Source organism: Pantherophis guttatus, chromosome 11 (assembly GCF_059756535.1).
Source record: "Pantherophis guttatus breed Tessera chromosome 11, ASM5975653v1, whole genome shotgun sequence".
Taxonomy (NCBI): Eukaryota; Metazoa; Chordata; class Lepidosauria; order Squamata; family Colubridae; genus Pantherophis; species Pantherophis guttatus.
Window position 1 is genome coordinate 25,223,556 of NC_142073.1, and position 13,303 is coordinate 25,236,858.

At 44.8% G+C, this 13,303-nt stretch overlaps 1 protein-coding gene across 5 annotated transcripts in view; it reads left to right on the forward strand.

Annotated features, from left to right (window-relative positions):
• The window catches only part of PDCD2L (programmed cell death 2 like), a 539,967-nt gene extending 529,014 nt beyond the window's left edge, over window positions 1–10,953 (forward strand). For 2 of the 5 annotated variants that reach the window (XM_087877130.1, XM_034425564.3), the window contains exons 2-7: window positions 633–796; window positions 2,144–2,213; window positions 4,020–4,378; window positions 4,840–4,953; window positions 7,991–8,142; window positions 10,020–10,953. In XM_087877130.1, coding sequence (XP_087733256.1) covers window positions 699–796; window positions 2,144–2,213; window positions 4,020–4,378; window positions 4,840–4,953; window positions 7,991–8,142; window positions 10,020–10,150 — 924 coding nt within the window. In that variant the 5' untranslated portion in view covers window positions 633–698 and the 3' untranslated portion in view covers window positions 10,151–10,953. Of the gene's footprint in view, window positions 1–267; window positions 385–632; window positions 797–2,143; window positions 2,214–4,019; window positions 4,379–4,839; window positions 4,954–7,990; window positions 9,664–10,019 lie in introns of all 5 variants that reach the window. The other 3 variants (XM_087877129.1, XR_015729611.1, XM_034425565.3) reach the window with 3 other exon arrangements.
• The last annotated feature ends 2,350 nt before the right edge of the window (window positions 10,954–13,303 follow it).

A 13,303-nucleotide genomic window follows, 5' to 3' on the forward strand; every position in this document is an offset into this window, starting at 1 on the left:
CTCCGGCCTCTGCCGACCCTCTGCGGGAGCCGCGGTGGAGCGGGACGCCGTGCCGGTGCCAGCTCGGAGGAGCCGGGTGTTCTCGGGGGGCTTGAAAGCCTCGCCCGAAATGGACCCGCCCAGCTTATGGCGCTGGGCAGTTGGGGGGGGGGAAGGGGAGCGGAGAGCAGCTGCCTTTGCAGGGAACCTGCAGGTATTAGGCCACCTGTGTGGAGGGCGGGCTAACCAGCACACCTGGGGGCTTTTTCTGGCACTGCTTGGTAACAGGAAGGAAGGAAGAGCGCAGCAGACTAAAGCGCTGTTAAGTAACATCAGCTGCCTGCAATTACTGCGAGTTCAAATCTCACCAGGCTCAAGGTTGACTCAGCCTTCCATCCTTCCGAGGTGAAATGAGGACCCGGTTTGTGGGGGCAATAAGCTGACTTTGTATAAAAAGAACACCGCTTGGGGGTGGGGAAGCCCTACTAAGCAGGTATATACAAAAGTATGAAGGCTATTGCTTAACACATTGTAAGCCTCCTTGAGTCTCCGGAGAAGGGCGGCATATAAATCGAACCAATAAATAATAAGGAAGGAAGGAAGATCTGTTATTGAAGGTTAAATAACGTTGGGTTCTTCCCCTTTTCTCCTAGGATTGGAGGCTCTCGGTCCCTGTGATCCACCCGTCCTGTGAGGTTTGCGGGGCTGGCCTGCTCCACATGGTGCAAATCTATTGTCCCCTTGAAGGCTCACAGTACCACCGGGTCATCAACGTATTTGCTTGTGCCACGAAAACCTGCTGGGGGAATTCTGATAGGTAGTTTGGGTTTTATCTCGGCTTTTGAGGGGAAGAACTTCTTGTGTTTAAGTGAAATTTGTGTACGTAACTAAGAAGTAATGCAATATAACAATTCCCTCTGTAAAGTTCTTCATATTTTCTGCACCTTCCAAAAGTAAACCCTTCCTATTGCAAGCGTTTGCAAGAGAGATGGACGAGCACCTTCCTTGTATGCCAAAAACCTCAAGTGGTAAACAGTATTCCAGAGCTCCGTCTATTTGGTTCAGGGACCCCAGCAAATGATAAACATTGTTTACAGGCTCAGCAACTGTTAGAAGTTGTGACACTGTTGAAGAAGTGATATGTGCAACTGGTCCTTGAAGTTCCAGCTGTCATTTAAGACGATTGCAGCATCCAACAGTCACCTGCTCACCATTTGCAACCTTCCCAACTGACTTCCCACAAGCAAAGTCAATGAGGAAACAGGCAGGGAAGGTCACAAATCACTCCCATAAGCCACTCCCACTGCTTTTTTTCCCAATGAGCCTGTTACACAAGACCCCCTGCCTTCACTCCCTATTGTACATTTGTCTGGTCAAGCTTGCGCAGCACCCCTGCCAACCACACTCTGTAACACTCACCTGCCAACTGGCCTTGCAAGCCAACTGGGACTTAAGATTTCCTGCTGGCTTCTCCATTGATTTTACTTGTGGGAAGTTGCAAGTCATGGTCACGTGAGGTCCTTGCTTAACAATCCACGATCCTCATTTAACAATGGCAACCGAGACTGTGGGAATTGCAAGTGCTAAGTGATGAAGTTATATGATTTGATTTATGATGGAAATTACCATCATTAAGCAAGGACTGCCTGTATGGCTTAGTATGCTGTGTGAACCCAGCCATTGTGATTTATAACCCATAGTTTATTTTTTTACTCTGTTGGGGTAATCTGTGGTAATAAACCAAACGGTATGTTGGTGAATACTGTGCAAAGCAAAATAGACTAGTAACCTGTTTTACAATGGGGTGGCATCCTACATTTGTTCACCCAGTGAGAACATGGCAGAAAAGGAATACAAATCAGAATTTTTTTGATTTATGCAGGTTACTTTTTTGGCCTAAGTTGTCAAATCTAGTAAAGTTACTGTGAAGTTTATTTATTTAGCGTATGGTTGGTCACACACAGTATTAAAACACTTCATTTTTACACGTTAAAAACAATTAAAACAATAAAAAAACAGTAAGAAAACCTAAAAGGAAAACAGAAATAACATTTCAAAGTTTAATGTCGAGTTTACTGTGAAGTAATGTCAAAATTACTGTGAAATAATTTTGTTAGCATTAATTTGTGTCTCTTTTGCTATTGTCTGTACCATGTTTTTAAAGCTGGAAGGTGTTACGATCCCAGTATTTGCAAGTCCCAAGAAAAGAAATACAAGACTCCACATGGAAACAGGTAACATGGGCACAGAGAATATATTCTATAAGTAGTTGCATGTGGCCAGGTCAGTTTTCTAACTGTGGAGGAACTTCTAACGTAGAAGTACAAGCCTTTGCATGTATTAGTTAAGAAATTTACATTAGAATTGGGGCATTTAATGGCTACTGAACTAGTAGCTGAACTAGTCCTAAGTATCAGTGAAACATAGGCAGAGATAGCATTATATACATTAGTCTGTTGAAACACAAGGGTAGGTTGCAACATCCTACAAGATAATATGTGTAGTCTTCATCAGAATATATTTATTATATCTGTGCACCTTATCTCAATATAGCTACTGTATATAGCTCGGTATAGTTACATGGAATATTAATGGGAAGACTAATATGCCTTTTTACATCAATTTCCCAGTCTGGATTCAAGGGCAGGCAAACATTCTCTGTGAAGCAGAAGCAGTTTGCTATGTGTTTGGTTAGATTATAATAGGATGAAAAATGTTCAAATTGTTTAAAAAAACATGCCTAATTTATTCTTTTTGTTCAAGTTGGTTTCTTAATGTGGTGCCTGCTCCAGTTGGGATTGGCATATTTCACTCTTGGAGGATGTCCTTTGTTTGCTGAAACAATTCAGGGAAAGTTTAACAAAAAAGAAAAAAGAATTGAAGGTTCCTTTCCATCCCAGCTCCCCCACAGGTCATTGACAAGTGTAAGGAAGGCTGCCTCAAAACTAAACCCCAGCCTGAAATTTAGCTAAAATTGGCCTAGAGCCCTAGACAATCTATCGGAGTTTCTCTCCAGAATATCCCCTTAAATTTGAGGGGTCCTTGGCACTCACTCAGCTTGGTGGTTTTCTTGAAGATGTTTCATTACCCAAACTAGGTAACATCCTCAGTGCTAGTAGAGAGTGAGTTTTGCCTTTATTTTCCCTAATGGAAGTGGTCTTGGAGGTTCTTTGGTTGGGCTGTTTCCTGTTAGCTTGTTTGGCAGTTTCTTGTTTGGAGTATTGTTTATTTCTTGATTGTTGGTTGGTCTGATGTTAATTTTGGCATTAATCTTGGCTCATCTGGGTGTTGATTGCTGACAGTAAGCTGTTTTGGTCTTTCTTCCTGTTTTGGCTTGTTGATTGTCTCTTTTGCATAGTATGTAGATGTTTATGTCTTACGTATCAAAGGTAAAGGTTCCCCTCGCACATATGTCTAGTCGTTCCCGACTCTTATGTGTCTATTGATGGCCAATTTGTGAGAACACCAATGGTCAGAACACGATTCCATGGACACCAAGGAGAAGTCAGATGACATGATGAAAACCCTTTAATTTCACAATATATGGGGAGAATAACCATAGTTTCAACTGGACAGCTGTGACCATCCTAAACCAAGCCAAGTCCAAAAATGCTACAGAATTCCAGGAAGCCCGGCACTCATTGGCTATCAATAGACACATAAGCAACATACAATGCAAAAGAGGCGATCAACAAGCCAAAAAGGGAACAAAAAGACCAAAATGCCTTCCTATCAGCAATCAACAATCAGATGAGCCATGATTAATGCAAAGATTAACATCGGATCAACGATCAAGAAGTAAACAGTACCCCAAAGAATTGCCAAACCAGCTAACAGTAAATAGCCCAACCAAAGAAACTCCCAAGACCATTTCCACCAACACTGATGGGACAAGCTGCTAGAATAAAAAAGAATATAAAAATATCTTGACTCCCCAAGGTCCGAGAAAGTCTCCAGCTTTGATGGATTGAAGCAATTGCTTTATAACTGCTTGGATCTGGCTCTGCATAACTCACTTTTGCATCCCTTGGGTTTCATAGGAGCAAGAATGGACACAAGCAGCCACAGACTGGTGCAACGGAGCAGATGACTGGGGAGAAAACTGTGAAGAGGCACCTTCTGAGCTGTGTGGGACTTTCAACTCTTTTCCACGAGAAACACAATGTGCAGCTCTATTGCAGAGGATGAGCCTGGGGAAGAACACGGGGTCCTTTTGTGATGTGACTCGGGAAGAGCAAATCAAGCCCTCCAGCTGTGCCCAGGAGTTCCAGCCCTACTACATCAGTGTAGTGGAGGAAGAAGACTATCTTTGTTGGGATGATCTGGATGATGCTCAGAGGCTTCTAAAGGAGTATCAGCGGAGGGAGGATATGGATTTGGAACATTTGATGTCAGCAAGGTGAGGCTTGAGTCAAGGTGAATCTGAAAGTTTTCTCTGGATTGCGAAGAGTGGCTGGAAAATTTGTACCAAGCAACAGCCAGTCTGCAGATGCAGAGAATGTACAGCATAGAATGGAGAATATTCAAGAGACTTGCTATTTGAATATTTATAGTTTTCTATTCTAGGCTTCACAAAGCAGTTCACAAAAGCACAGACCATTCCGATAATAAAATACAAATGTAAAAATGATCAGGATCAGTCATAAAGTCAGCAGCATAAAGGAGTATAGATAAATCTTCCTCCAGGTAGGATAAACCAGGCACAGCTTCAGCCCTGCTAGCATGGTTTTTAACCACATCCTGTGGATATCCCAATCCATAGTTTTCTCTTTCTCTCTTTAGTAGAAAACCCTTCTGAGTCGGTTAACTAATGCTGTAATATTGTGACTGGTGTAATATCAGTGTCTCCCTTATGCTTAGTTACACCCCTGATGGTTCTGGTGAGAAGTATGAGAAGAGTGAAGCTGAAAAGAGAAACCAGATATTCTACAAATTCATGAAAAGAATTTCCTGCTGCCAGGAACAGATCTTAAGGTAGGTTAGGCCCATTCATTTCGCTCCTGTGTATTAAAAAACAGAATGTGTTTGGAAATAAGTTAGAATTTAGAATATCTTTGAGCCCTACTGTCAACCGTCCCACGCAGTTCATTCAGCAAATAAAGACTCCTGGGCTAGCTTCATTTTCCAAGAATACAATTTACTGAGCTGACATGGATACAGAAATAGCAAAGCTAATTTAACAGATTCCCACACAAATCGCATAATTAAATGTCAGCCATCCCACCGTCACTTTATTTCCTCCAATCCACTGTGTTCGTTTTGTTTGGGTAACAGACTTTCCCAGCTGGTTGACCTTGAGGCGTTGGCTGTCAGACTGGCCCCAGCTTTGCTCCTAGGAAAAAAACTCCATAGGTGTTAGAGAAAAGGTACTGGGTGCAGCACAAGCGAGGCAAGCTCTGAGGAAAACCTGCATGAAAATTACATAGTGAAAGCAATCCTCATGTCCCAAATCCCTCCCCCCTTTGGGAGCAGTCCAATCAGGCATCGTTCCAATGTTTGGGAAACCAGGTGCCTCTGGCAGGGTTGTAAATTCCTTTCCCAGGGTCGCTGTCCTTGAAGGCAGGAAGATAGCTCACTTTGACGCCTCTGGTTCCTGTTGGTGTCTATACTCCCTTATTTCCCACAGCATTCCTTCACACCTCCAGATCCCTTCCCTTCCCCAATTCTCTCTCTCTCTCTCTCTCTCTCTCTCTCTCTCTCTCTCTCTCACACACACACACACACACACACACACACACACACACACACACACAGGGTTATGGCAGTTGCTAGCCAGTTTCAAAGAAAGTGAAGATTGGCATCTGACATAGCTACAAGCTTCGAGTCTGCTCTCTTGCATCCCTTTGGACCCCCTCCCAATACCTCCCTTTCATTCCATTCATTCCCTCCCCCCATTGCTTCTTGTCTGGCTGGGAACAGGGGTTCCTGCTGCAACCCATGCTTCAGCCATGACACCTATACGAAGGAGAGCATTCTAAATCATGGGAAGCAGGCTTTTAGACTCTTAAAAATGGAACATTTTTCCTCCAAGGCAGTGGGCTGCTGATAATGTAGTGATGTTCCTGGAAGGTAGGGAAGTGGGTTATGGGGCTTCGTTTTAGCAATGGAAGGAGAGGATCTGTGGGAAATAACGACATTCGGCTGGCAAGTATTTTATATATCTGCTGTAAACATTAGTTTACAGTAAAAACTTTATACTTCATACTTTAACTGTACAGTTAAAGTATGAAGAAAAGCAGTAGCTGCCAATTGGCACGTTGCATTGAATTTCGGTGCCATCCTTGCTGAGCAGGTTCCCCACTGATATGGGAGGTACCAAAGGGCTCTTCCCCTTTTTAAGTAAAAATTCCAACCGTTCCTAGGCTCCGATGAACTAAACAAAACTAAAAGATGGACTTATCAGTCCTGTTCTGCCCCAGCTCCAGATCCCAAGGAGTGTGACACACACCAAGCTCCAAAAACTCAGTTTATTACAAACAGACCCCTTTTAAAATGCAGGCTTTCAGTGCAAATGTCCTTATCAGTCTGCTATAAAGTACAAAGAATAAACAAAGTCTGACAAAGGTTGGCAACCAGCCCAGAAACCAAGATGTGATAAGAAACTCACTCTCCAAAATGATCTGCGTAATAATTAAACGTTGTTTCCAGCAACAATTGGTAACTGCGTGTGACTTAAATAGGCTAAGGAAGTGGCCAATTAGCCCCAAGCCTTACTCTCGAGGAGACCTCCTCCTGAGTAGCCACGCTTGCCTTTTGGCAGCCCTGCGTGCTCGAGCATTGAGGAGAGCTCCTCCACTTCACTCTCTGCACTTGAAGGAGCCTCTGGAGGTTCTGAAGGCCCTGGCTGAGTCTCTGCCTCTGGCACCACATCCTCTTCAGCCTCCTCGCTGTCCGACGCGAGCACTGGCTGCACAGGCTGCTGGCGCGACACCACACCAGCCTCCTTGTCGTCGGGATCAGCCACAAGCCACGCAGGCCGCTGGCGGGCGGGCCACAACAAGTCCGAAGCAAAATCTTTTCCATAGGTGTCCTTGTAAAGTCCTTGTAACAATAAATCAAGATCAGGGATTCCAAATAATGTATAAGCAAAAAGTTTGGCAATTTCTGTAGGATAAAATGTTCTCAACTGATCTCTTTTGGTTCATAGAGCTGTGCTGTAATGCTGCACAGTGTGTGTTTTATAACACACTATACACTATATAATATGCCATGAAATACAATGACAGTGGTATACAGATAGTCCTTGACTTATGACCACAATTGAACCCAAAATCTATGTTGCTATGTGAGACATTTGTTAAGTGAGTTCGGCCCCATTTTATGACCTTTCTTGCCACAGTTGTTAAATGAATGATTGCAGTTGTTCAGTTAGGAACACGGTTGTTAAGTGAATCTGGCTTCCCCATTGACTGGGCTTGCCAGAAAGTCACAGAAAGGGATCATGACTGTGGGACACTTCAACCGTCATAAATATGAATCAGTTGCCACACGTCTGAATTTTGATCACGTGACCATGGGGATGCTACGAGAGTCGTAAGTCACTTTTTTTAGTGCCTTTGTAATTTTGAACGGTCATTAAATGAACTATTGTAAGTCAAGGACTACCTGTATTATTAAACCAAGTATCTTAAAAAGATAGGAATGGGTGTTTTGGAATTGGAGGAGATCCAGAAGGGCCATGGTGGCGCAGTGGTTAGAATGCCGTATTGCAGACAAACTCTACACAGCCTGGAGTTCAGTCCTGACTGGGCTCAAGGTTGACTCAGCCTTCCATCCTTCCAAGATCGGTAAAATGAGGACTCAGATTGTTGGGGGAAATACACTGAGATTTGTAAAGCACTCAGAGAGTGCTGTAAAACACTATGGAGTGAGCGGTATATAAATCTAAGTGCTATTGCTATTGCTATTGTAAGTATTCTAACTGCATTTTTTGTTTAGCTGCCTAGGGAGAACTTTTTCCCTAAATGGAAGCTTGGGGTAATTAATAGGTTTGGGACCTTTTGCTTCTTAGATACTCCTGGAATGGCCAACCTTTATTTATTACCCACCCATCTGCAGAGTTCCAGACAAGAATCCCACCCTGTAATAACTGCAAAAGTAAGAGAATCTTTGAATTCCAACTGATGCCAACCCTAGTCAACATGCTGAAAACCAGAGAAAATGGTAGGCGGCCTGAATTAAGATTTTGGCTTGCAGTTCATTCTTTTGGGGTGAGGGGTGGTTTCTTCCTTTCTGTGGTGTAAATAGGGAAGGGAAGAGAGGCTAGGTAGAAAATTGGAGGTTCTACTTCAGAATGGATGACTTCTGCTGGTTTCTGCCTATATGCTGCTTCTGTTTGCAAATGCCTTGTCTATCTGGTTTGGCTGTTGCATTACTCCTACAGATTTCTATTACAATAAATTATTTTCTCCCAGTCTGCCAGACTAGCTACTCATTGAGATGCTAACAGCTTGCAGGCAATAAGTCCCGTGGAGACTTAACCTCCAGATCTTTGGAATTCAGAAGGTGCAGTCATATCACACTCTCTTAAGTACCTTCTGCCTGAGACATTTCAGGCTTCTTGCAAGCATATTCTTGTTTTGCTTGAAACCTTTCTTAGTTTTCTTTTGTTCTTTGCAAGTTATTTATAGGATAGCTAAGAATTTGGATAAATGTGGAAATACTTACAGCTGGTCAGGGTTTCCCAAATCACCGTTAGGAAGGATCAGTGGAACCCCCAGCACTGTGAAGAATATGCTTAGCCTCTTTTGGATAAAGTTGCTTGGATTTGCTTTAAGAAGGTGATCCCATGGAAGTGACTGAGGCAGGACTTTGCTCAGTTATCTGAGTAGAGATTCAATTGGTTAGTCCTGAAAAAGTAGGCAGGGTCCTTGCAGCTGGCCCAGCTGTGGTCTGGCCCAGGGGTGGGTTCTAAAACTTTTTACTACCGGTTCTGTGGGCGTGGCTTACTTTGTGGGCATGGTTTGATGGTCATGTGACAATTATTTAGGATTTAGCAGAGGTACTGGTCTACCAGGCTTTTAACTGCTTGCAGAGCTGTACCGATCTACCCATTTATTTTTGCAGGCACCGGTCTACCCACTTGTTTTGTTTTAACACTGATCAGCTATAGGGCGGCCCTTTGAAGCCCCACAGCAAGAGTTTAAACAGTTTTTTTCCCTCTAGCCATCAGCTGGGACTCAGGAGACAGACATAGGTTGGGGGTGGGGCCAAATAAAAGGTAAGAATAACGGGGGCGGGGGGGCAGAACCGGTTCGGTGACGTCATATCGTCACCGCTACCGGCTCGGACGAATCAGGAGGAACCCATCACTGGTCTGGACCCATATCCCTCCTGGGTAGTCATGGCTTCCCAGGAGGTGGACCATGGTTTGGTCCAGATGGTGGTTAATGCCTCTTTGGAAGAAGCCGTGGTTCTCCCTGTTCTCACAAGGTCAACTTTATGGATCTGACTATGTTGGACATTTGTCCAAGACTCTAAGCTTCTGTTCAGGTGGTCCAAAATGCAGCAGCACATGCAATTCTGAGCAGCCCTTACCCTTCCTATTGCGGCACAAGTTGCAACAGCTTCCCATTTCTTTCCAGGTGTTGGGTGTCATTTTTGAAGCTCTGCATGGCCCAGGGCCTTTGAGGGATCAATCAGCTCTCCTTGACGACACCTACCCATCCCACTAGATTGGATAAGGTGGGCTTGCTCTAGGTCTCTTCTGAAGTGTAATCTGATGGGACCTAGGAAGGGAGCATTTTCTGTAACCGTGCCTACCGTCTCCCCTGAAATACGGAGGGCTCAGTCCCTCCTTGCTTTCCAGACGGCTGTTAAGGCTTGTCTCTTCCCTCGGGTGTTGGGGGGGGGCAGCATTTGGGGCATTTTTTGAGAGACTACTGTTATGGTGCTGACTGAGGGGAGGTTGAATTTTAATCTTGTGTTTTTATTGTTCCTCTTTGTTAGAAGGACAACACTTTCATAAATTATCTTTTTACATGCATTTCTGATGAGGGCAATAACCCTGAATATGCTCTTCCTCTTTTTTTTTTTGGCAGATAGATCAATAGAATTTGGAACTGCAGTAGTATACACATGTGAGAAAAGTTGTTGGACAGCCAGTTGTTCTTCACCCTTGGAAGAATTTATTTTTGTACAAGAAGATCCAGACCAGCGATTGTTTAAATAGATTCTGTTTAATTCCTTGCCTGACTGAAGGCACACAAGAAGAGTGAATCAGATATCAAGCCCTGTAATTTGTCCAAAAGAGAAATGTTGACCTCCACTGGTCCTACCTGCCTAACCTAGTCCAGGCTCAGAAGCATATATTGTGCATATGTGCATCCATGTACGGCTCTGTAAAGCCCTTTAGGTTGGGGGCTGGGTTTCTGCATCTTCCCGCTACAGCTGGGCTGACCATTCTGATGCGGGGAGAAGCAGCTATTTGTTCCCAATTTCCTGGAGGCCCTGCCTTTTTGGTGCTGGAGCTGCCCTTCTGGAATGGCCTTAACAGGTTCATTCTTCTGTCCAGTGGTGGGTTGCAACTGTTTAACAGCACACAGTGTTCAAAATACAGCAATTTGAAGCTCAGCTGCTTACCTTCCAAGGCAGCCCCAGTAAGTTAGAACAGTGGAGGTGTGGCAATCAGCTGTGCCGCACGAATCAGCTGAGCCAGAAGGAAGGAAATATAGGACAGGATAGAATGGGGGCCGGTGGGCGGGGCCAGCTGATCGTCGGAACTACCATTTCGCCTGAACCAGTACGAACCAGCAGCAGCCCACCACTGCTTCTGTCTCACATTTGGTCTACCTTTCAGAAAAAGCTTTTCCAGCAGGCTTTTGAGACCTGTTATTCTATATTGGGCCTGGGTTTTAATTATCGTATTTATCATATCATATATTACTGTATATTCCTCTCTTGTGAGCTACCAAGAGTCATATGATTACAATATGGTATAAATTTGATTAATAAATACTGTTACTGTTGTAATGATTTCATGCATTTTTTACTCTTACTGTAAGTGGGGGTGGATATGGGTGTAGTTCCATTCTCACCCTTATAGGTGGCCTGGGTTTTCCTCAACCTTGGGTCTCCACCAAAGGCGGTTCTGCACAGTGTCTGGACAGAGAGCTCTAATCTCATTTTTGGGATCGTTACAGTTTAGGAATCACAGCCCTGAGTGCTCCTTCCACCACTGGGGCCACTTTGGCCTTGACTTTCCACATCTTCGGTTCCTCTTTCAGGTCCTGGTATTTCGCCAGGTTCTCCTCACCCCTGCTGTCTTTTGCTTGTTGTCCACTATCGCAATGTCTGATTGGTTGGCCAGTGTACCTGTCTGTCGGGATCTGGAAGTCCCTCCGAACCTTCGCTTTCTTAATTCTCCACACTTTTTGTGGGATCTCCCATCTAGATACTGTAAGATAGATAACTTTATTGTCATTTTTTTTATTGTGAGCCCACATTAAAAATGAAATTGTTACATTCTCAAGAGAAAGTATGTATCTACCCAAACACATACACATATTATATACATACATATATACCTTCACCCATACACGCACACGCACACGCACGCACACACAGCTCAAAAAAATAAAGGGAACACAAGCAGAAGATAGATCTGAATGAATGAAATAGCCTTATTAAATACTTTGTTCGTTACATACAGTAGTTTTGTGTTCCCTTTAGTTGTTTGAGCAGTGTATAAACTATGATAAAGAACAAAGTATTTAATAAGGCTATTTCATTCATTCAGATCTCAGATGTCTTCTGCTTGTGTTCCCTTTATTTTTTTGAGCAGTATATATATTAATCACAGGCCATTTAGAATATATAATGGAGAGAGGAAACTTGAGAGTTCAGGTTGATGCTATATGGTACAAAACGGGGACTGAATCTAGATGTTCTGCTTCAGATACCATATGCTACGTCCTAGAGAGAAGGAAGTGAACTGCCAATGTTCCTGTACACAGTGCCAGTTACTTGGCTGTGCCGCTCAGTGTATGCTGTTAGGCTTGCATGTTGCACCCTACCACTAGGTGTTGGGACTGTCTCTGAGGCCTTTCTGCATAGCCTGCACCTTGGGTCCTCTCTAGTGTGGTAGACTCCAGCTGCTTCTGTGGGTCTGGTGCTCAGTGCTGATTCTTGTGCTGCTCTGATCAGTGCCCCAGTGCCGTCTTTCAGTCTACTCAGGGGTGTCAAATGCAAGGCCTGCGGGCCGAATCCGGCCCATGGGGTGCTTAAATCTGGCCCACAGGGCTGGTTTGGAAATAGCAAAGGACTAGCCCGCAGTGCCTCTGGCAGCCAAAACAGGGCGCGGGGGGCCACGTGTGGCCCCTGCACCGTTTTTAGCCTGGATGGCCTGCACCACTTTGCCAGCCAAAAGGGGGTGTGGGGGGTATGAGGCTCCCTACGCCCCATTTTCAGCCTGGATGGCCTCTGCACCACTTTGCTGGCCAAAACGGGGTGTGGGGAGGCCCTGCACCGTTTTGGCTGGCAGAGGCATCCATCCTGTTTCCCCCCACCCTCCGGCTGGCCCATGAAGGTGAACTACAATTCTGATCCAGCCCTCAAAGACATCCAGTTTGACACCCCTGAGCTGCTACCACCTCAGGCATTCTCTCAGCAGCCTATCTTCGGGTGCCATCTTACTGATGTACTCTTGGATGCTCTAGGTTTCATCCATGACAGCAACTGTGGCAGTCACCAGACACCCCCCCCCCTTCTGTCTTGTTGGTGTGCAATCTTTGGATGTTGGGGTGGAAACCTCTACATTGTGAGGAGCTTCCAGATCTTCACATCAGCAGCTTCCAAAGTCTTTCTTTGGTCAGGTCACTATACCGGTATCTAATGACTGGCAGTGGCAGGGAATATCTGTTCATGGCATGGACCTTGTTCTTCCCATTGAACTGACTCTTCAGGACCTGCCTGATCTTTTGGTGGTCCTTGGATGTTGCTATCTTCCTTGCCTCCTCCTCCTCCTCAAGTCCCATGAGCAGTCCGTCTTGAACCCAATCTGGCACTGCCACCAAGGTGTTGAGGCTGGTGACATTTACCCTCAGGGTAAATGGCCTTGAAGATGCCAGCACCAATCGGATCCCAAACTGCTCTTCTGCTCCAAATCAATTTGGTGGCGCAGCGGACTAAATCTGCTCCAAATCAAGAGAGCCAAATCTGTGCCAAATCTGGCACAGCGGACTAAAGTGCTGTTAAAGTAGCATTTAGCTGCCAGCTGCCTGCAATTACTGCGAGTTCAAATCTCACCAGGCTCAAGGTTGACTCAGCCTTCCATCCTTCTGAGGTAGGTAAAATGAGGACCCGGATTGTGGGGGCAATAAGCTGA